Here is a 22,391-nt window from a genome sequence, read left to right on the forward strand (position 1 = left end):
CAGCCAGATGGTGCCAAGATCTTCCTGTCCTTTCTCATACTCCACTTCCTCGTCTTCCTCCTCCTCCTCCTCTCTCATCCACACTGGGATGGCACCCGATTTCATGTCGGGTTTGCCTTTTTTAACTGATCTCACACCAGAATTATCCAGGGACTTTCTAACAGAGTCCACAGGTTTGTCTGATCTAGAGTCGAGTTTGTTTGTTGCTATAGGGACAGAATCAGCTGGTTTGGTTGACATCAATTTGTTTTCAGCTTTAGAGTTAACTGTAGGCATTAATTTGGGATCAGATTTGCATCCCAAGTCTTCACCATCATCCTGTAGCTTCTCATCATACGCAATATCATCCAATTCTGCCTCCCTCAATGGTGGCCAGTCGTTTGATTGGCTGTCACCCACTTCCTGCTTGCTTTGCACTGATAAAGGGCCAGGAAGTATCTCTAGTCTCTGCTGCATTTTTTCTCTTTTTCTCTCTTCCATCTCCCCCCTTTGCTTGTTATTACGCTCCTCCCTCTCCTTTTCCAACCTGTTTGTCTCTTCCTTTTCCCTCTCTAATCCTTCTCTCTCCATATTCTCTTTTTCCTTTTTCAACCTCTCTTGTTCCTGCTTTTCCTTCTCCAACCTCTCTCTCTCTTTTTTCTCTGCCCTTTCTTTCTCCTCTTTTTCCATTTTCAACCTCTCTTGTTCCTCCCTTTCCTTCTCTTTCTTCTCTGCCTTTTCTCTCTCCTTCCTCTCCATCTCCTCTTTTTCCTTTTTCAACCTCTCTTGTTCCTCCCTTTCCTTCTCTTTCTTCTCTGCCTTTTCTCTCTCCTTCCTCTCCATCTCCTCTTTTTCCTTTTTCAACCTCTCTTGTTCCTCCTTTTCCTTCTCCAACCTTTCCCTCTCCTTCCTCTCCATCTCCTCTTTCTCCTTTTTTAACCTCTCTCGTTCCTGCTTTTCCTTCTCCAACCTTTCCCTCTCTTTTTTCTCTGCCCTTTCTTTCTCCTCTTTTTCCTTTTTCAACCTCTCTTGTTCCTCCCTTTCCTTCTCCAACCTTTCCTTCTCTTTCTTCTCTGCCCTTTCTCTCTCCTTCCTCTCCATCTCCTCTTTCTCCTTTTTCAACCTCTCTTGTTCCTGCTTTTCCTTCTCCAACCTATCCCTCTCTTTTTTCTCTGCCCTTTCTTTCTCTTCTTTTTCCTTTTTCAACCTCTCTTGTTCCTCCCTTTCCTTCTCCAACCTTTCCTTCTCTTTCTTCTCTGCCCTTTCTCTCTCCTTCCTCTCCATTTCCTCTTTCTCCTTTTTCAACCTCTCGCGTTCCTCCTTTTCCTTCTCCAACCTTTCTCTCTCCTTCCTCTCCATCTCCTCTTTTTCCTTTTTCAACCTCTCTTGTTCCTGCTTTTCCTTCTCCAACCTTTCTCTCTCCTTCCTCTCCATCTCCTCTTTTTCCTTTTTCAACCTCTCTTGTTCCTCCCTTTCCTTCTCCAACCTTTCCTTCTCTTTCTTCTCTGCCCTTTCTCTCTCCTTCCTCTCCATTTCCTCTTTCTCCTTTTTCAACCTCTCTTGTTCCTGCTTTTTCTTCTCCAACCTTTCTCTCTCCTTACTCTCCATCTCCTCTTTTTCCTTTTTCAATCTCTCTTGTTCCTGCTTTTCCTTCTCACACCTTTCTCTCTCCTTCCTCTCCATCTCCTCTTTCTCCTTTTTCAACCTCTCTTGTTCCTGCTTTTCCTTCTCCAACCTATCCCTCTCTTTTTTCTCTGCCCTTTCTTTCTCCTCTTTTTCCTTTTTCAACCTCTCTTGTTCCTCCCTTTCCTTCTCTTTCTTCTCTGCCCTTTCTCTCTCCTTCCTCTCCATTTCCTCTTTCTCCTTTTTCAACCTCTCTTGTTCCTGCTTTTCCTTCTCCAACCTTTCTCTCTCCTTCCTCTCCATTTCCTCTTTTTCCTTTTTCAACCTCTCTTGTTCCTCCCTTTCCTTCTCCAACCTTTCCTTCTCTTTCTTCTCTGCCCTTTCTCTCTCCTTCCTCTCCATTTCCTCTTTTTCCTTTTTCAACCTCTCTTGTTCCTGCTTTTCCTTCTCCAACCTATCCCTCTCTTTCTTCTCTGCCCTTTCTCTCTCCTTCCTCTCCATCTCCTCTTTCTCCTTTTTCAACCTCTCGTGTTCCTCCTTTTCCTTCTCCAACCTTTCTCTTTCCTTCCTCTCCATCTCCTCTTTTTCCTTTTTCAACATCTCTTGTTCCTGCATATCCTTCTCCAACCTTTCTCTCTCTTTCTTCTCTGCTTCTTCTCTCTCCTTTGTCTCTCTTTCTATCCTTCTCGCCATCTCCTGCTCTCTGTCCTTCTCCTGCTCAATGGCCGCCAATCGCAAACTCGCCACGAGACTTAGCCCGTGTTTCCCCTCTGAGAGCAAGCACTCTGGTTTCGGAGCTAAGTCAGCCTCAGAGGACTTCTGTTCACTAATTGTCTGTTTTTCTGTTGTGTCAGAGAAAGCTGCGGGTGGTGAAATGTCCACACCAACGGGAATCAGTAGATCATCATCTGGCTCAGAGGAATACAGCATCTCTGCATCTGCTTCAAGCAAACATGGCTGTTTTTCTTCACTCATAAGAAGCATAGGTTCATCTGCAGAGGCATGTTGTTGACCTGCATCAGCTGATCCAGTTGTCTGCAAGATGGAGGCCATTGTCTCATAGCTACAAGACAGACATGAGGGACAGGAAAACTCTGAGACAGAGCTCACCCTAAAATGACCTGCATAATGACCACAGCAGGCTTTGAACAGTGTGACAAAAAGCCAGACAGCATGCTTGATGAAGTAGATCCTTCTCAGACTTTGTTTTGGTGCTTGTCCAAAGTGCTGTGCGAAAGCACACTGGGAAAACATTTATTGTTGGCTACAGAGAACCGCCCTAGGCTTAGTTTTTTATCCAGTGCACGACATACTCAAGCTTACTGGCATTTACCTCTGGCATCACTAAGAGCAGATAACACACAGATGCGCAATCAAGGTGAGAGCTGATCAACTCAGGGAAAGTTCTCACTGAGTGGATTCTAACCAAATAACCAAACAACAGGAATCGACCAGCTGCACTAGGAGATTAGATTTTACATGGTCGATGAAGAATTAGGGATTTTATGTCGTTTTTGTTTTCAGTACAACTGATAAACACTAAACTCTTTCAGCACTGCACTGAAGGTTTCCCTCTGCCTTAATCATTACAGAACATAATAGCTGAATACATGCCATGCAGATTGAAGTAATAACTCATAGAAATGTCATAAAATGTCTCTCTAAACAAATTAATCAAATGTATCAATGGCCATTAAATGAATGAAATTTACTTAATAACTTCTGATGTAATTGAGTCTTAAATGATTATAACTTTAAATGTAACACTGTTTTTATTTATAACTTGTAATGCAATAATGCTAAACTAAAAGTTATCCCCCCTCCTCTGAGGTTATATTTGATTATAATTCCTTATTTTTTGTATGTGTTTTGTGCAACATGTAAAAGGATATTCTGTTACTAAGTTATTCAGTGAATAATTACCAATAGCTGTTGGCAATACATAAATGGTAGCTGCTTCACACAGTAACAAACAATTTGATGGACAGGCAGGCAGGGAAACTCACCCTCTGTACAATACCCCCACTACTGCTGACATGAACCCAGCAGGCGCCTCCGACTGCTGCTCTGTGAGACACTCACTTGCTTGTGTATGTGCACATTTATGGAGACTAGCACACAAACACACATATAAACACACACAAAAGCACAAATTTTACTCTTGTCAAAAGCTCTCATTAAATCACTTCCATTTAAACAGCATAGACGGAGGCAGAGATGAAGAGGTAGAGAATCAGATGAGGTTAATTGCTGCTATTGAGTAAGCAGTGGTTAGGCTACAGCAATGAAGAGGAATGTTAGTCAGTAAGTGTGCAGGTGTGTGTGTGCGTGAGTGTGTGTTTGCATGTGGTGTCTGGCCTGAAAGCAAAAAACAGACAAGTCACGCCATGCTGCAAAGTCTCCAAGGAACCGTCACTGACTCACCCCCCTATTACACCACCCTCTTCCTCCTCCTCCTTCTTCTCATTCTTCTCTTCAGTGCTCTCACTACTTTCCATCCCTCTTTCCACTCCTGCCTCCGCTGTGGTCTCCTCCACGGTCGCCCACAGCTGCTTTTCAGCCTCAAACACTGGCTCCTTATTTTCAATGAGACTCTCCTGACCACTGGACATGTCGTCAACTGGTTTCTCCTCATCTGCTCCCTCCTGTTGGGGTTTTCCTGATGGCGGGAGAACTGGTTCCGCCCGCAGTGCTGGTTCTGGTTTTGAGGGAAGCAGTGGCTCCAGTGCCAAAGCAGTGCGCTCATTGCTTGGTTTGGGGGAAACCTCGAGTGAGGTTGCTGGTTCCACTTTGGGTCCCTCTGGCTCTTTGGGTTCCTCTTCAGCTGGTGGTACATTGGGTTGAGCAGGGGCTGAGACTATGGGATGTATTTCTGTATCTTTTGGTTGGTGCTCCTCAGCTGCATCTTCTCTGTGTGGGCTAAAAGAGAAGGTAAAACACATAAAAAAGCAATTTTAAATTTGCTAACCACTACATCATTAAGCAGCCAGACTATCAGCGAGGCAGACGAACAAACACACAGTCAGACAGAAAGATAAAGCAGAGAAGCAGACAGACGGGCACCCCCTCATCCATCCTTACCCTCTGCACAAAGGTTTTGTACCCTCCTTGGCAGAGATTTTTTCAGGTGTATCTGTCCCACTTCTCACTTCTAGCACTTTCCATAGAGGAATCTCTGCATCACACAGCCTCTGTGGAGGTGGCACCAGGGTCAAGACCTCTAATGTGATTGGTTTATCCCAAGCAGAGGACTGAACTGTGGAACAGCCTGAGGGGATGTCAGGTGGAGTACACGTGGCTGATATTTTCTTTTCTGGGGCAACAATGTTTGACAATGAACCTTGGTTTATGAGAGTGTGAGGTTGCCACAGACTGGAATAAGTGGGAGAGAAAGAAAGGTACATCAAAAAGAGTTGAGTAGGAATGAGAAAGGGAGAGGAGGAAAGACATAATCAAACAACACACAAACCATAAAGGTCACTGATAAAGTCTCAGATGAGTAGAGAAAGACCACAGAATAACAGATTATTAAGATAGAAATGTCACTATAGTGCCAAAATATGGGGTAAAGAAACAAAGACTGGTGTTTTTAAGGCTAACACAGATTGATTGATTGGTTGGTTTGTTTTATTTGCTGATTAAGAAAGCAGATGGCAGCCAAAAAAGAAAGAAAAAGAAACAATAGAGAACAGCCAACACCGACAACACCCAATGTTTTATTTCACTGCTGTAACTCACCGCTCGTTGGAGTTTATGGAGCTTTGTTTAATATCTGATGGAGAGGCTTCCTCTCTGGATTTTGATTGGCTGAGGCTTTGGGAGGGCAGCTGTTCAGATGTAACACTGTTTCTGTCCAGAGGAGGGAAGTGGGGAACGATAAGTTGGGGTTGTGTTGCATCAGGGGAGTGTTTGAAACTGGGAGGAGGTGTGTGTGTCAAGCTGGGTGAAGGGACATCGGTGTGTGTCTTTGGCTGAGAAACCGACGAAGATGAAACCAAAGTCCTCATCTTCTGCTTGTCCTCATCTGACCTGTTGACCTCCAGACTGCAGGCCGGAGTTACTTGAACCTCCCTCCTCCTCCTTTCTTCCTCCTCCTTCTCTTTCTTTCTTCTTTCCACCTCTTCCTTCTCTTGCAGGCGCTTCTTTTTCTCTTCTTCCTCCTTCATTTTCCTTTCTGCTTTCTCTTTCTCCTCTCTCTTTCTTTTCTCCTCCACTTCTATCTTCTTCCTCTCTTCTTCCTCCTTTTTCATCCTCTCCTTTTCTTTCTGCTCTTTCAAAAGTCTCTCTTTCCTCTTCCTCTCTTCCTCCACCTCCTGACGTCTTTTCTCCTCTTCTTGTTTCCTCCTCTCAATCATTTCTTTCTCCTCCCTTTCCTTCTGCTCTTTGAGTACTCTCTTCTTTTCCTCTGCTTCCTTCTTTCTTTTTTCCTCTAGTTCTTTGACTCTCTTTTCCTCCTCTTCCCTCCTCTTTGTCTCCTCTTCCGCCTCCTTTTTCTTCCTCTCTTCATCTTTCCTCCTCTCTTCCTCCTCTCTCTTCTTCCTCTCCTTCTCTGCCTCGTCTTTCTTTTTCTCTTCCTCCTCTTTTATTTTCTGCTGCTCCTTTTCTTTTTCCTCCCTCAAGCGTTTCTCCTCCATCAGCTGCTTCTCTTCCTCCCGCTTCCTCTTTTGCTCCTCAAACACTCTCCTCTCCTCCATCCTTTTCTCCTCCTCCTCCTTCATCTTCCTCATCAATCTCTCTTTCTCAAGTCTCCTCTCCTCCTCCCTCCTGAGTTTCTCCTTTTCCTCCTCCACCCCCAAGAGTCTTTTTTCCTGCTCTTTTTGCCTCCTCTCCTCCTCATCCCGCTTCCTTTTCTCCTCTTCCTGCCTCTGCTTCTCCTGTTTATCTCTCTTCTCCTTCAGGAGTCTCTCCTCTTCAACTTTCCTCCTTTCCCTTTCCTTCTCCTTCTCCTCAGCTTCCTGTAAAAATCTCTTCTTCTCCTCCTCTAACAGTCTGTTCTTTTCTTCCTCGTGTTTTCTCCTCTTCTCTTGCTCCTGCTTCTGGAGCTCTTCTCTCTGCTCTTCTTCCTTCTTCTTCTTTTCTTCCTCTTGCTTCTTTTTAAATTCTGCATCCTTCTGCTTCTTCTGCTCTGCCTTCATCATCTCCTCCTTCATTGTTGCGCCCTCTAACTGCTCTGTCAGTAACAGCTTTTCCCCAGATGTCTTTTCATTGGCTTTCTGTTCAAGACTGCAGAACAGATAAACAATATTCCTTAATCCCAAGTGTGTGTGTATGTGTGTATGTGTGTTATATGTGTGTTTGTGTGTGTGTGTGTGTGCGAGAGAGAAAGAGAGAGAGTGTGTGTGTTCTACCTTTTTTAGCACCATCAGATCACATTTTTTGAAACGTTTCAATGTTTTTCATCTTAATTTTATCTGTGCTTAAAAATACTCACCCCGGAGGACACCGTTTGATAGTATCCTGCTTAGAGTCATCCTCTTCCAGAAACAAGGCCCCTGATTGTTGTCTCTGGTTAAGTGACTCAAAGATGATGTCATCACAGTCAGGGTCTGACTCAGGGATTGCCAGGGGAGGCTTTTCGGTCTTTAAGGAGCTAAATATACTTTTCGTCTCATTAGTTGGCTTTTTCAAATCAGTTTCCCCCTTATCATTTGGCTGTTTAGGAGTGATAAACGCTGCAACAACATTAGTGGAGGGCTGCTGGGAGGTGGAGCTTTCACAGCTGGAGAATGGCCATGGAGGGGGTGGGGCTATGATCAGCTCTGAACGGGATTGGGCAGGACTGGGGACAGAAATACCGGAGATCAGGCTCAAGAGATGCAAATTCACAGCTGGTGAGTGAAATTTCACAACGCTGAGCGTGCAGGAAGTGATGAGGGGGTTGACAAGTGGACCAGACAGCGAGCTACACACCTGCTTATCAGTCTAAGGCCATGCCTTGGAGGGTGAGTACAACAGGAGGCAGGGTACAAAACACTCTGCAACTGTTAGAGTGTGTTAGCATCATGGAGGCACAAACACCAAACACAATGCAACCAGGAATCCTTCCAACAATCCTTTGTCAGCAAACATGGAGAAACTGTTGTCAGCAATCTTAAACAGGTTTGCAGTCAGCAGTGAGGCGGGTTAACGTTGTGTTATTTGGTCCGTAATAAGTTTTTCTAAGGTGCTGATCAGTCCTTATTATGTAGTTGGTACATTCTCCATTATGCAAAATACTGAATGGTTCTACGTAACACAATTAGAAAAAATAAAAGAATAAAACGATTGGAGGAGGGATGTAATTTTTCTTCCCAATCTATGATGCAGTTGGAGGTGCCTTTAGACATATGGTCAGTTGCATGGAGACATGAATTAATTGTGGAAATCTACAGCTGAACTGAACAGTTCTAGTATAGACTTAATAGGAATAGTTCAACATTTTGGGAGATATGCTTACGTTTTGGCTGAGAGTTAGAAAACGAGAGTTGCTGGAAGGCAAATATTGTTAGATTCTGACAGCTGAGTTGGCTGTTTCCACCTGTTTCCAGTCTTTACATTAAGTTAAACTAACCTGCAGCTTTATATGTACATGTACAGTGACAAAAGCAAGTTATCTTATTTTTCAAAATGTCAATCTATTCCTTTTAGCAATTATGCAAAATATCAAGCAGGCAGCCCATCTCATATATAAATATAAAGATGTGCTCTTGAGCTCTGTTAGGACTGCCAGTCTTGAGGGTGTTTGTTTTTCTCCCAACACAGCAGTGTGAGGCAAAACATACTGTATCTGTAAGATCTCAAACCAGGCAATCTGAATTTACACACTTCCATGAGCTCACCTGATCCTTCCTTGTCCAGCTTTGCTTTCTGTGATGGCTGCTGGTCTGTGCGGCTGGTTGGATATTTTAATATTAGCCACGGCCCGGTTATTTTGAGGAGATCCCTCGCCTCGGCTTGGAGTGCTTGGAGCTGCTTCCTTGGCAACAGATGTTTTGTCCTTGTTTCCCTGGGTGAAGGGGAATGTTGAACCTACAAAGAACAAAAACAAAGCCAACCAAAAATAAATTGAAAGTGTGAGTGAAGAAAGGAAAACTGGAAAGAGAATTGGTTCCTCATTAGACATTTTTATTTGTACAAACAGCCTGATGCTAGTGTCTTTGGAATCACTCGAGACTGTAATAAATACTGACAGGAGTGTTTGATTAGTTGGTACCTGACTGGCAGGAGCTGATCTGAACAGGAGGAGCAGAGGGAGAAGAAGGGAGCTGAGTGACAGTGAGAGGGGAGGAGAAAAAAGCAGCGGTGGAAATGGAAGATGAGCGAGGGGGTGAGGAGTGTGGAAGAGAGGCAGGAAGGGTTGGAGTCTCTGGGTCACACAGTGCATCAAGGTCGGGACTACTCAACAGAGGGACAGGGGTGATGTCGCCACTAATCAGAGCAGACCCTGATGTCAGCCACGCCGCCTGAGCACCTGAGGATAGCAGAACGGTGAAAGCAAAAGAGAGAGACAGAGGAGAAAGGTTGGAAAATTATGTATAGAGAAAAAGAGAAACATACAGAAGCAAGAGAGAAGGAGAGTTATAGAGACTATAGAAGGACAGCAAAGTTACAGTTGTTACCTGACTCTGAGCTAGATGGGTGAGATTTAGGGAGAGGTGGTGCTGATGCAAGAGGAGAGACATCAGCGGAAAAAGGTGAGGGAGAAGAGGGCCGTGCGATTGACTTGACAATCTGAGGTCTAAAAACATGAGAACGGCCTAGCAGAGAGAAGAAATGATGATGAGACATTATCAGCAAGAAGACAAGAAAGAGATATTTTTTAAAAAGATTTGAAAAGAACATCAGTGATGGATTAGCATCAACAGACCAGAGACTGTTACTTCATCTGCAGTTGGAACCTCTGGGGGGCGCCGTTGATGTGAAACAGGAGCTGAGTGATAGGAGCACAGAGGAGGTATAGGGAGAGAAGTGATGAACCGAAGAGACATAAAAAGAAGGCAGTGAGTGGTGAGTGAGGGGTAAAAAGAGAAAGGGGAACAACTAATTTTATGAGTTTCACACACCACAGAGATAATCTATGTCTGTCGATGACAAACAGATGTATGTTTTGGTTGTGGTCTCAGCTGTGATAAGAAGTTTACACCTCCTCAGTTTGGCTGTATTTGTTATATTGTAGCAGCCCAGAAATTAGTGTATGAAATCAATCAAAAGCCTACTCCAACAGTATCATTAATCAAGGTGATTCTGATGTACACTAATTCCAAAAAATTGTCTTTTAAACATCCTTCTCATTCCATCTGGGTATTAAGTTACTGAAAGAGCACATTAAGCATATATTTGTATTAAATACATTGATTATGTTTATCATATTTTACATATTTTATCATAATTGAAGTGCATGCAATACCTATATATGTATATTTGGAATAGCTAATAAAGGTGGGACTATGCTACAGTTATGCTATTTTGTATTAAATGCTAATGTGTCTTTTTTTCTTATTTACAATAGGTGATAGTGTATAGACGTTAAGTACAGAAGAGGTTCTGAAAGTATGAAACTAAAAAAAAGCTTTTGGCTGTGTTATATTACACAACATATTATGTAATTATATGACGTAAGAGAACTTTAAGCTTCTAATGGTGTGTAACTTTTGGAAAAGATTTGTCTCCCCGATGATGTTGTGCAAGAGCATGCTGAATTCATTTACAAGAAAATCTGATTTAGCTAAAGTGTAACACGAGTCGAAGTGGAGACAATTCTGACAGCCTAAGTGACCATTAAACTTATATCGGATATACAGCCATTAAAGTTACAGTCTTTCTCATGGCAACAATAGAGATGCCAAAATGCTAACTGCCTAAGGTACTGCACTATTGACAAAACATTCAGATGTTTAACTCACATGTGTCACAGTTCATGCACACATCTTCCTCAAAACACACTATACAACCCTCTACAGTAACACCAACATTAAGGTGACTCATGTGGAAAATGAGCCATACCACCACACATAAGGAATCAGTTAGTGGAGAGCATGCAGCATGCCTGTCTGCCAACCAGCCTGTTGATACCTTTTCCTGGGCCTGACTGGAAGATTCTGGGCAGAGAGGGAGGCTGAGAGAGGGTCCTGGTGAGTGGAGGGTGAGCGGATGGGGGTTCAGAGGACAGGGTGGGTTTGGGGAGAGGAGGCTGGGAGGCAGTGGATATGAACTTATGGGTCAGAGTAGTGGATACAGTGAGAGACGGTGTTTGGGAAGCTGTGGAGGATGATGTTATGATAGTCTCAGGAGTTGGGAGTTTAGGGGCAGAAACAGGTTCAGAGTGCTTTGAAGATGGAGGGTGAGAAGGGGAGGGAGCTGCAGCAGATGGGCGCTCTTCAGAGGAGGATTTAGGTGATGGAGGATTTACAGGAGACACATCAGAGAGAGGCAGGACAGAGGAAGAACTCTGGGTTGGAGAGGAAAGTGTAGCTGCTGTGACTTGGCAGCTTTTAAGGGTTGGAGGATTAGTTAGTGGGTCAGATGAAGCAAGAGCCTCAGGACAAATGGGATTGGTTGATTTTTTATGCTTGGACCTGGGTGAAGGCTGAGGGGAGGGGGCGGGTGAAGGTTGGATTTCTGACTGGACAGGGGCAGCGATGAAAGAGTGTCGGGATCGACGCGGCGAGGGGCGAGGAGCGATAGGTAAAGGAGGGCGGGAGTGGACAGCAGGAATGGGAAGACCACCCTCTTGTCCACTGGCTGGATGGGTGGAAGGATGGTGGGATGGATGAAAGTAAGTTTTTGCAGAAAGAGAAACAATGGAAAGACACAAAGAATGAAATGAGAATGACAATGAAATGATGCTAAAAATTAGATTAATGTTGGGATCCCATGATGCTTAACTGTGCTGCTGTCATGGGGATCCTTTAATCACATGCCTTACTTGTTTAAAAGATACTACAAACAAACAAAATGTGGAGCTGTGGTTGTTATAGTGAACAATAATCATAAAAACTAGATGGGTGGGATCGTGTCAGAAAAGCAGGACGTTGATTTGGTTCATAAAGAAGCTGGAGTTTCCCAAACACAGTTTGTATCAGAACTGTGTAGTACCAGGGATTGGCATGTCACATCTTGTCAGAAAGGCCTTGAATTAAATCTGCCTATTTTAAACATTTTTTTCAAAGTAAACTTCTTGTACAGTTGTTTGTGTAAAGAAAACATTTACAATTTTAGAGGTCTGGATGTTAAAAAAAACCCACAGAGAAAATTTGGTTATGGTCATTTGAGTTTTGTTTCCACTTGATTTTCTCCAGTGACAGTAATATCTCTCTGCATACAATGACCTCTATGTGCCGCGATGCAGCTGGAGCTTTTCATGCCTCCAAACACTCTTCAATACTGGTGACATTGTCACATGATTCTCAATAGCATTTAATGTGTAAATGAGAAATATGTGGCATGCAAAGAACTGTCCGGTCAAGTGGGCAAGGACTGCAGAACAAATGATATGGGTGTGTGAAATACTGTAGCAAAAACAGAGCCACCCAATGACAGAGAGAGTGAGAAATAGACGTAGAGTTCATACTCTCTAGTCATTGGTAAGAATGAATGAAAGAAAGGGCAAAAGCAAGATACCTGTGGCTGGAAAAGTGGGTCCAGTAGAGTTTCTCTTGTCAGGCGGAGGGGGAGCAGGGCGATTTGGGCGGGTAAGAGTGTGTGGCACTACTGCAGCAGCCAGAAAAGAAAAAAAGAGTAGAGGCGGGGAAATGACAGTGGTAATAGAGGAAAATGAAGGTGAAGAAATGACAGAGTGGAAATAATTCACAGTGAGTATAAGAGGGAAGAAACATTGGTGTGTACAAGTCTTCATACCTGTAACAGTGACAGATTTCTTGTCCTCATCTTCATCGCTCTCGTTGAAGTCGTCTAGGTTGCCGATATCGGTGGGTTTCACACTCATCAGACTAGCCAGACTCTGCATGTCTTCATCACTGAGGAAGAATAGGACAACACAAATGTGAACAGTCTGTCAGAGTTTTAAAAAGTGTTCAAAACTGAAATAAATATAAAAGAAACATGAAAGAAATACACTGAAAAGTATTCTAAGTGTATTTCTACATAGGATTATTTTTTGAAGTACTACTGTCTGAAATAAACACACAACATGACACATCATTTAACAAAAGACATTGTCCCAAACAAACTAAAATGTACTACTCACGTAGCTTTCCCCTCACGAACGAAGACACATGACAGTGACAGCTTGAGCGTGGCCTCCACCACTTTGACAGACAGTGGCTTCAGCGTCAGTGTCAGGTCAGTCTGGGTCGGGGTGGGACTGGCAAACTTCTTTAGATTGATGTCCGCTGATGCCAGTACCTTGCGATGCCCCTTGTTCTCCTGCACATGTATACAAAGTCATGATAGGTACAGTATTTCTGACTGCATCAATTTAAAGGGGACATATCATTCACATTTCCAGGTCTATGTTCATACTGTAGGGCTGTGCTGAAATATATTTACATGATTTACAATTTAAAAACTCCTTATTTATCTTATACTGGCTCTTTCTACAACCCATCAGTTCAGACTCAGACTGGGTATATGAAAAGTAGTATTTTGATCTCACTTGTTTTTCTTGTTCTTATTCAAAATGTCAACTTATCAGATCCATACATCCAAACAATGCAAACAAAACAACCCATGGAAAAACAAAGGACTATGGAACAGATGGCCATTTGTGGGCATCCGCAAACAATCTGATATCATTACAAGGAGAAAGTACAGGTAACAGAGGAGACTTCAGCCCAGAGCAATTTACATATGTTCACTTCAAGTTTTGGACCTTTGACCATGTTTAACATAGAAACAAAAAAATCACACATAAAACAAACATGTTGCGTACCCTTTAAAATATCATGAAATATCAACAAAGGTTTACTGTTTAATATTCTGTGTATACTTTATTTTGAAGCATTTTCCCCCTACTTTGTAAACTGAGTTTCATTCCTATCACAATATGTAAGATTATTATAAGTTTAGAAATCTTGTTAACTATTTAATCATTTGGTTAATTCGCTGCTATGGTAAATATTTGTTAGAGAAATAGTCAAGAGATACTTACACCCTCAATGACAAATGTCCACTCTTTGTCCTCAAACTCATCAGCATTGGCCTCCTGAAGAGACGAGAACAAACAATACGATTCACTTAGCTGAACATCCTCTGTACTTGTATTAATACAGTAATCCATCTGTGTGTTTGTGTGTAGATGGGTTTTAAATGAAAGACAAAAACAAAGATTACGTATCATATTTTTTGAACCACTTTAAAACAGTTTCATTGTTGCTTTACATAGATTATAAAAATAGAAAGTCTCTACTGGTGGTATGAGCACGTTTCTTCATTTGGTGGTGGAGAATGCTGTCTGACATGCTGGTTCAAAAACGAACATCCATTCAGGGACTTCTTGTACTCTATTGTTATATTACTCCACCCGTATATCTAATTTTGTCTGTTCATATGCCACCTGTCTGTATGTGTGTTGTGTAAATAGTGTGTCCTAGTGTCTTACCTTGAATAGTGTAACAGAAATGTCAATGTTCTCCGGGACGGGCCACACCACCATGCCCCTGTACGGGTTCTTGATTCCAGGCTGCCAACTGTGGAGCTGCACAGCAAACAAGTCAGTGAGACCAGGTGAGTGTGTGTGTGTGTGTGTGTGTGTGTGTGTGTGTGTGTGTGTGTGTGTGTGTGTGTGTGTATATATTTCTGTGATGTTTCAGTAGTTTTACCTTGGAAACCATGCGTCTGTTCCTCCTTGTCCACACCACCCTCAGCTTGTCTGGTTGCCTATAGAAACACACAAACATCCATCAAAAAAGAGAAATTACATCTTGCCTCATGCTGTTACTGTACATGTTAATTATATGCATTACATAAAGGCAAGACTTATTCAGGAAAAGCCCCTGCAAGTTTGAAAACTATTAAAGGTAGAATATGTAGAATGAGCAGAACAACGCCATCTAATGTCTCGAGATCGTAGTCGCAACAACCAAAAAGTAATTCCAGCAGTCGGGTTGCCAGGTCCGGTGCCGGATTTTATTTTAGCTCTAACTCTGTAAATATACCACTTTATCCACATGTCTAACCTTTTTAGGCGAGAAAGTATCCCTTTAGATCCACAATGTGACGCTAATTTGTCCAAATAACATCTGCTTAAAGTTTTGTTCCTGCGAATTCGGAGCCACTCAAGTTAGCCGTAGCGAGTAACGCACTTCCGGTCATTTTCACAAAATAAAACACCCGTTGCCTTTTATTATTAAGAAAACCATAACGATAGAGTTGGTGCTTTTATTTTGAAAACAGGAAGCGAACATACCCTCGCTGTAACTGACTTGAAACCACCGAGGTACATTACATTGTAACGCCAGTGGGAGTAGCATCAATGTCTCTGCATGTACTGCCTAATCCTAAACACCGATTGGCTTGTGTGTGGTGTCGTCAGAAGCAGGAGAGGCTCACGGTCGTAAACATCTAGTCACGTGTACTCTGAGATGGACGCGCAGGTCAGGAAATGACGTAAACGGACCGTATATGGTTTGTTATTTGTGTTATTACATTACGTGTTGGACTAAATACATGGACATATTGAGGAAAATATTCCGGTTTTATGGAAACGGATTTCATATTTCACAAGAATGGATACTTGGCGAGCTGTACAGAAAGTCCTGTGTCATAAGATGATCGTTGTGGATAAAGGGAAGACTTTGAAGGTATGTAGGCATTATAGCTTTTCTCACTTAGCTGAATGGCTAGCCGAGCTAATTGCTAATACTATTACGGCTGTGAGCAACCATATAAGTCGTGAGTGGTCTTGAATGAATCAGAACAATCTAAGCTTTCCAACAATGTACGGCATGAATATATATGTTTAAGGGTTGGTGTTTAAAACATTCAGAAGAACGTGTGGCTACCTCCTAACATCCGTCCTGTCCCGTGAACGGAACAGCGTGCGTTAAGAGGTTAATGATCAAATATCAAAATCCGAATAGCGTCAGAAAGTCAACCCACTCTCCACATTTCCATTGCTACCGTTTTGATACTTCATGGTACACAAACAAATAGCATCTCATATGAAAGCTAAGACCCTGGCGAGTTCAACAGTACCACTATTATTGAGCTAAAAACTCAGTGAACCAGCAGCCAAACAATACAAAGGTCAATAACCACTTATCTACAGCTACTAACAGATATTCTGTCTTACCTTCGAAGTTTTGTGATGAAAAGTTGTACTTGAGAGCAAAAAACGCTGGGAAGTCCAACACGGCTCTGCTTGTTTACAACTCCATTTCACCCAGTGCCAGCCTACAGTAGCTGCACCGGAACAACAGACAACCCTGGCAACCCGCAATTCCAGCCGCTAAATGGCTGGTACAATGTACACAGAACGTGTCAGAACGTCATTGTCGAACCCGTCAAAAAAATTTAAAAATATTAATTCAGACTAAATTTTTTTTTTTATGGAAAAGCAATACTTTCATTCTGTACCCCTCAAAACGCCCCGTGGCTGTATTATTTTTAAAAAAATATAGCTTTTAATAAATATTCTACATATTCAACCTTTAACTTAGGAACTATAAGGACACTGAAAACTGAAAAACTTAATGAAATTATACTTCCAAACAAAGTGGATATTATCCAAATGGTCTAAAACAAGGTCTTATGACTTATACTACTGGATAATGATGCCTTGCAGTCAAAGACAAGGAACTAATCTGAGTGTGTTTGTGTACTTTGGCTGGGAACATGCTATCTATCTATCTATCTATCTATCTATCTATCTATCTATCTATCAATCTATCTATCTATCTATTTATGTAATAATGCATTGAATGCAGCATGTGTGTTCAAGCAGCTGTTTGTCTGTGATTAGGCTACATGATGTGTGTGTGTGTGTGACTACAGTGTGTACCTGTATATTTGTGTATGTGTGTGTTGTTAACATGCGTTTCCATTGTATCTCAGCCCTCTGTGGCACAGGAAGCGAAACAGGAAGCTGCAGAGTCACATGACTCATGTCTATCTGAATATGAGGCGTGCCCTTTGACAGGAAGAAGGAACCCCCTTTCTCTCAGAGCGTATGCACACTTGCAACCACACAATCACAATAGAGCCTAACTTGTTTATGAGTACACCATAATAACAAATAGTACTCAACATACCTCAAAATATATTTTTACAACCATTTCAATACGTACTACGTACAGTATGGATTTTCTTTTGAATATTAATATTTTATAGATGCAGGATATTGTCTTGTGTTTCAGTGTGAGTGTAGCAAAGGGCACTGTGTGTGTATACTGTATGTATTTTTTAGGGGTGTCTGCATGTGTTGATGTGGTATGTGTGTTAGGGGGTCAGCAGTGGCATCAGAAATAGACTGACAGGCACAGAGTGGAGGGAGAGAAGAGAGGGGGAGGGAGAAGAACAGCACATATTGGGGACATTGTAACAATAGTGTGATGTGAAACACAAAGACACAGAGACATGTACTGTACCAGTGAGCTCAGTAACAGCATGCAGCTGCAGAAGGCTGTGATTAGTGTTATGATATAATACAGTGTTAGTGATATTATACAGTTTGGTCATGTTGTTACTCTACAATGTGGTTGGTGTTGGTGTTGTGTTATTCAGCAGACTGACTGCCCAACTTGTTTAAAGGTTTAAATAAGTACAACATTGTGATATATATATATAGTATTAAAACAAGACGAGTAACACAACACATTTACAAACATACATGCAGCTGTTTCTTCACAACAATACCTGACTTCCTCACTGACCTAACCTTTATGTTACTGTCACATAAAGCATTCTTTGTGTTTGTGTTCCTAGTCTTTAATTATGTCTGTGAAACTACATGGTCTCTCTCAACATCATTTTCTGACTCTTGTCATGTACAAAGTCTCAGCTTTCTTATATTTGGCCCTCACTGTAAAGTTGTTACTCAAAAACGTTGGAGGCCTTGTTCATCTAGTATCTGGGTAATTAAATAAATACAAAAGGAATCTAACATCTAACAGAAACTAAAGAATGATTTAGACTAGAAGTCTCATACTTTATTGACCAAACTCTGTACTTTTATCATGAAAGTTGCATTCTAATACAAAGATGCATTCAAATCCAAATAATCTACATCATACATACTCCAAGTTTGCATCTCAGCAACAAGTCTGTGTGGTGACGTGTCTTTAAGAAAGCCAAAGGTCTCAAATCATGGCACTAAATTAGAACATACTCCAAACACTCACACACATCCACGTCAAACTTGTACACAAACATGTGATCCCACACACGCAAGGGTTCATCTCCAGCCTCTGAAGTTTGATCTTTAAATATCAGTAATTTCAGACATTAAATACAGTTCACATTGTATCTATTAGCTGACTTCATTTTTAGAAGCAAGACACAGCAGAGGTAACATGGCTGAAACTTTGGATTATTCTCCAGTCTTTCCTGACTATCCCCTGTCCTCTCTCCTCCTCCCTCTCCCTTTCTCTGTGGTTTCTGACTTTTGCCTCCCTGTCTGAACAACACTCTTGTGAACGCTTATTAACCCTGATTTCATCATACTGCATGAGTAGTATGTCTATGTTTCTTAATCTCACTCTCTTTGCCCCTTTCAAGAAGGCTGGACGACACAAGGCCTCGGCTGTTAATCAAACTCTGAGACGTTATAGAGTCACTAAAAACAAAGAACAAATGTATGTATCTTATCATTCTGCTGACAAGCCACTTACTCAATTATCCCATCACTTAATGTAATCTTCACAGATAAGAAGATGCACTGTGGGCCAAACTATCACGTGTGCGAGAGTTTAGAGGTATTGCTGAAACTTTCCCATCATACAGATCAGATGAGAGTATTCAAATTGATGTTTGAAGATGTACTTATTGTATTGATAGAAATGAACACAAACTGAATCAAAAAATGAACCAATAACACTATAAATGTCCATTTTGATTTATTTTCTTAATTTCAATGTTTTAACAGTGCACGTCAGAGCTGAATCATGGCCCACGCTGCATCACCTGGCCATCTCCCAAATGTTTTGTATAACAGGAAATTGCACATGAGAGAAAAGCCCTAAAGCGCTTGAGAGCAATAAAACAACCTGATTCTGTCTCTGACATGACATAACAGTGAAACAAGTGAGTTTACTGTTGTACTTATGATGACAAACTAGTAAATATTGACTCTTGAAAGCTCAAATTTTACAGCAGGCCCTTAGTCACATTAGATAGGAAGTAACCAACAAACAAAGACACTGACACCTGTGCATGACTATTAAGTATCAAGAGCTGCAAAGATTAGTTGATTAATTTATTAGCCAATTGACAGGAAATTAATCTGCGACTATTTTGATAATCAATTAACTGTTTTGAGTCATTTGATAATAAAAAAACTCTGTGAAACTACAGTAAACTGGGCTGGACTGTTGTTTGGGACAAAAAAGGAGACAGTGATTCCTTTTGTCACCATTTTCTGACATTTTATATACCAAATTATTATGATTAATCTAGAAAATAATAATCGACAATAAAAAATAATCATTGCAGCCTTGCTCATATTCAAGTTCAGGTATGTCAATATTATGTTTGTTCATGCACAAATGTGACTAAACCGGCTGCTGAAGCAAAACATGAGCCCTTGAAGGTCAGTGATCCTAATGATGAACTGTGCCTCTCTGACACACACACACACACACACACACACACACACAGGCTCACACACGAGGGTCGCCCTCATCCCTCTTTGAATAGCGGAAGGACCCATAACATGAGAATGAACATGGCCGTAATGGAGCTTTATTATAGCTAACAACATACTAAACAACTCCTCTCTGGGGGTTGTTTACAGCTCACACAGTGATAAAAACGTTCATATAAAGATAGGTCACAAACACACTGTGTCCCCAAACTCACCATTTTTTAGTACACTCCAAAAAGAGTTCCTGGTAAGACGCAACAAACTGAAACTTTGACGCCTTTTTACCAACTCGCTGCAGTCTTTTCCATACCGAAGTCATAACTTCCTCTGATGAAATGAAACGTAACAACGAAGGGAAAAGAAGTAGATCACGCACTACTCCGCACAGTAATAATCCAACTTTTGTCCGCTGTCTTCGTTCCTTAAAAGGTCCTCTGCTGCTGCTGAACCTCGCACAAGCTGCGACTTGCGCTCATTGGCGATAAGTTGACTCACGCACAGGAAAAGTGAGAAATACCGCTATGTACGGACCAGAAAGAGCTGACAATAAACCGAGCAGCAAAGAGGAACCGATTCCGCCCTGTTCACTCTCATTCAAACAGGCTATAAACACTTAATGTTAAGATAAAGTTGCAGCCAAACTACTGCTGGAGCTCTCATTGACAACTTGTCTCTCTCTGTCTGTGTGCGTATGTGTGTGTGTATGTGTGTGTGGCAGTAATCCACATGGAGACAGCACAGCTCAGTTAAGTCTGGTTGTTGTAATATGGGTCCTCTAGAATTAGTTCACCCTCCCTCTTCCCTCTAGTGACAGAGAGAGAGAGAGAGAGAGAGAGAGAGAGAGAGAGAGAGAGAGAGAGAGAGAGAGAGAGAGAGAGAGAGAGAGAGAGAGAGAGAGAGAGAGAGAGAGAGAGAGAGAGAGAGAGAGAGATATGCAGATGTAGCAATATGCAAAGGTCTTTATCTTGTTGTCTGTGAAGACACTGAGGTAACAGTGCAGTCATTACCTGTACAGTAGACTTTGATCCTGACTCACTATCACTAGAGCAAGCTTATCTGGGAGTGACTATTTTACTTAATCATGTCTGCAGGGCTTATAATCATGCAAGCTTTTGTACTAGTCCTACAGTGCTGTGGCATGAAATACATAAAGCATTTTTACTGAGTATAAGTCACTTCCTGACTTTCAGCTGCGTCATACTGGACACTCCAGAAAAGTGTGTTTCATCTAACTATCTACAAGAGGAATAGTTTCCATGGAGAGGGCCAATGGACTCCAGTCAGAGAGAGAGAGAGAGAGAGAGAGAGAGAGAGAGAGAGAGAGAGAGTGTGTGTTCAAGCTAGGTCAAGGCATAGGGATTTTCCTCAGTGAGAGCAGGAGTGTATTTATAGGTGGGGAACAAGGATGGATGGATGGACAGAGGCAGCTGAAGAAGTGTGGGGCAGCAGCAGGGGGAACAACTCTCTCATGACTCAGAGTTGGTCTAATATTACACTGTGGGTCCAATGTTCAGCAGTGAATAATTTCTCACAGTACCTCACTCCCTACCCAAACATGCGCACTCATACATACCTAAACACATGTGTTGTTCTCCACCCTCTTGATCTGTCACTCAGACTGTTTTGCAGCTTGCTTTGTACTGAACACCATAATAAATACTCCACCATATTTCCATGTGTTTAATCCAACACTGACCCTTCAATAGTGAAACAAAAATGCCAACAGTTCCCTTCTTGGTGTTGTTTCTGGCCTGAGTGTTCCTACATGTGTTTATTTTCTCAACTTTGGGCTATTTCCTTCCTTTAAGGACTGATCTCATCATTCATTGTATTACAGCTACCCCCACTAACACATTAATTGTCCTTCCCAGCTGACATCCACTGCACTGCCCTTCAGTCTGATGTTACCTATGAATAATCACTCATTTTATTACACTAACGGTACTAGCTATGTGGTGTGTCAGGAAGAGCTAAAAGAAAAGAGAGACAAAAGGGTGAGAAATTTAAGACTATCAGTTAAACTTCTACATTTGCATTCTTCTGATAATGCTACCCGCCGTGAATTGTACCGTGATGAGTCAGACACACACATCTGAAGTTAAAATGCCAGAGAAACAGACAGGCTAACAATATCTACAACATATGTTGATTATAAATAGAGAACAGCATGGGACTTTCTACTCAAACGTCACTCCTGCTGCTCTCTGCACAGCAAATGGTTTTCCCTGTGCTGCTTTTAACATGCTTTTGTAAGAAGGCCAGTAGGAGGAAGAGGGAGCTCTCTGTTGACAGGACAGAGTGTCCCCTGTTGGTCATATTTTGCAATATCATCTTATGATTGCATTTAACTCAAATACAGGGACACTGCACATGTCTGTGGTTTTTATTTTAAGATTTAGATACAAAAATGACAGACACTGAAAGCTACATAAAGTCATTTTATAGATTTGTCAAACCACTGACAGAAAAAATGAAGTAGAAAAACCTAATGAATTATGAGCAGTGAAAGACAGCTTTATATGCCTAATATGCATAATTTAGACCAGAGTGTGACACCAGATCACAGAAGATTTTCAAATCTTAATAGAAAGGAATAATAACTTGCCAATTTCTGTTTTATGAGTTTGGGTTAGGATGAAGTGAATTGATTCAGTAGTTCATACAAAAATGTCTATAATTCAAAAGGAAATGTCAGATTGGTGAGATTTATTGTCTGGAGTGGATTCACAGACTACCAAACTACAAAAAATAGGCCTAAACAAACCTCAAGACACTAAATGGCTGCTAATACTTTATTAAAAATGTAATACGACAAGAGTCTGGAAAGTCTGTACTCATCAGGAAATCACAAACAGGTATCACATTTTATCAAACCTAACTAGGTATTAGTTACGGTATACCACGGTTTTTAGAAATGCCGAAAGTATGATTTTCAATAGGCCTATACCGTCAGAAATACAGACGCTGAGTTAAACTATAGTTTACGAGGAGCACCTGAAGGCAGCATGTAATCCCACCTCCAACCACAGTATGGGTTGCAATGGCAGGGTGG

General features: G+C 41.7%; 1 protein-coding gene and 1 long non-coding RNA gene across 3 annotated transcripts in view; both read right to left on the reverse strand.

Annotated features, from left to right (window-relative positions):
* Window positions 1-19,876, reverse strand: part of LOC128370874 (EH domain-binding protein 1-like protein 1) — a 28,558-nt gene extending 8,682 nt beyond the window's left edge. Inside the window, exons 1-10 of the mRNA XM_053331058.1 lie at window positions 19,555-19,876; window positions 14,361-14,418; window positions 14,141-14,236; window positions 13,691-13,744; window positions 12,788-12,966; window positions 12,439-12,557; window positions 8,421-8,610; window positions 7,034-7,381; window positions 4,684-4,974; window positions 4,027-4,521 (exon numbers count right to left, since the gene is read on the reverse strand). Coding sequence (XP_053187033.1) covers window positions 4,027-4,521; window positions 4,684-4,974; window positions 7,034-7,381; window positions 8,421-8,610; window positions 12,439-12,557; window positions 12,788-12,966; window positions 13,691-13,744; window positions 14,141-14,236; window positions 14,361-14,418; window positions 19,555-19,658 — 1,934 coding nt within the window. The 5' untranslated portion in view covers window positions 19,659-19,876. The remainder of the gene's footprint in view (window positions 1-4,026; window positions 4,522-4,683; window positions 4,975-7,033; window positions 7,382-8,420; window positions 8,611-12,438; window positions 12,558-12,787; window positions 12,967-13,690; window positions 13,745-14,140; window positions 14,237-14,360; window positions 14,419-19,554) is intronic.
* On the reverse strand, window positions 776-2,281 carry LOC128371415 (uncharacterized). Of its 2 annotated transcripts, none has more exons than XR_008322806.1 (3): window positions 1,958-2,281; window positions 1,638-1,882; window positions 776-1,592 (listed from the first exon to the last, which is right to left on the reverse strand). It is a non-coding gene; the product is annotated as an uncharacterized LOC128371415 (long non-coding RNA). The 2 variants fall into 2 exon arrangements; XR_008322807.1 differs by having other exon boundaries at window positions 776-1,390; window positions 1,466-1,592; window positions 1,638-2,281.
* Window positions 19,877-22,391: the final 2,515 nt, after the last annotated feature.

This window comes from Scomber japonicus, chromosome 13, assembly GCF_027409825.1.
Source record: "Scomber japonicus isolate fScoJap1 chromosome 13, fScoJap1.pri, whole genome shotgun sequence".
Taxonomy (NCBI): domain Eukaryota; kingdom Metazoa; phylum Chordata; class Actinopteri; order Scombriformes; family Scombridae; genus Scomber; species Scomber japonicus.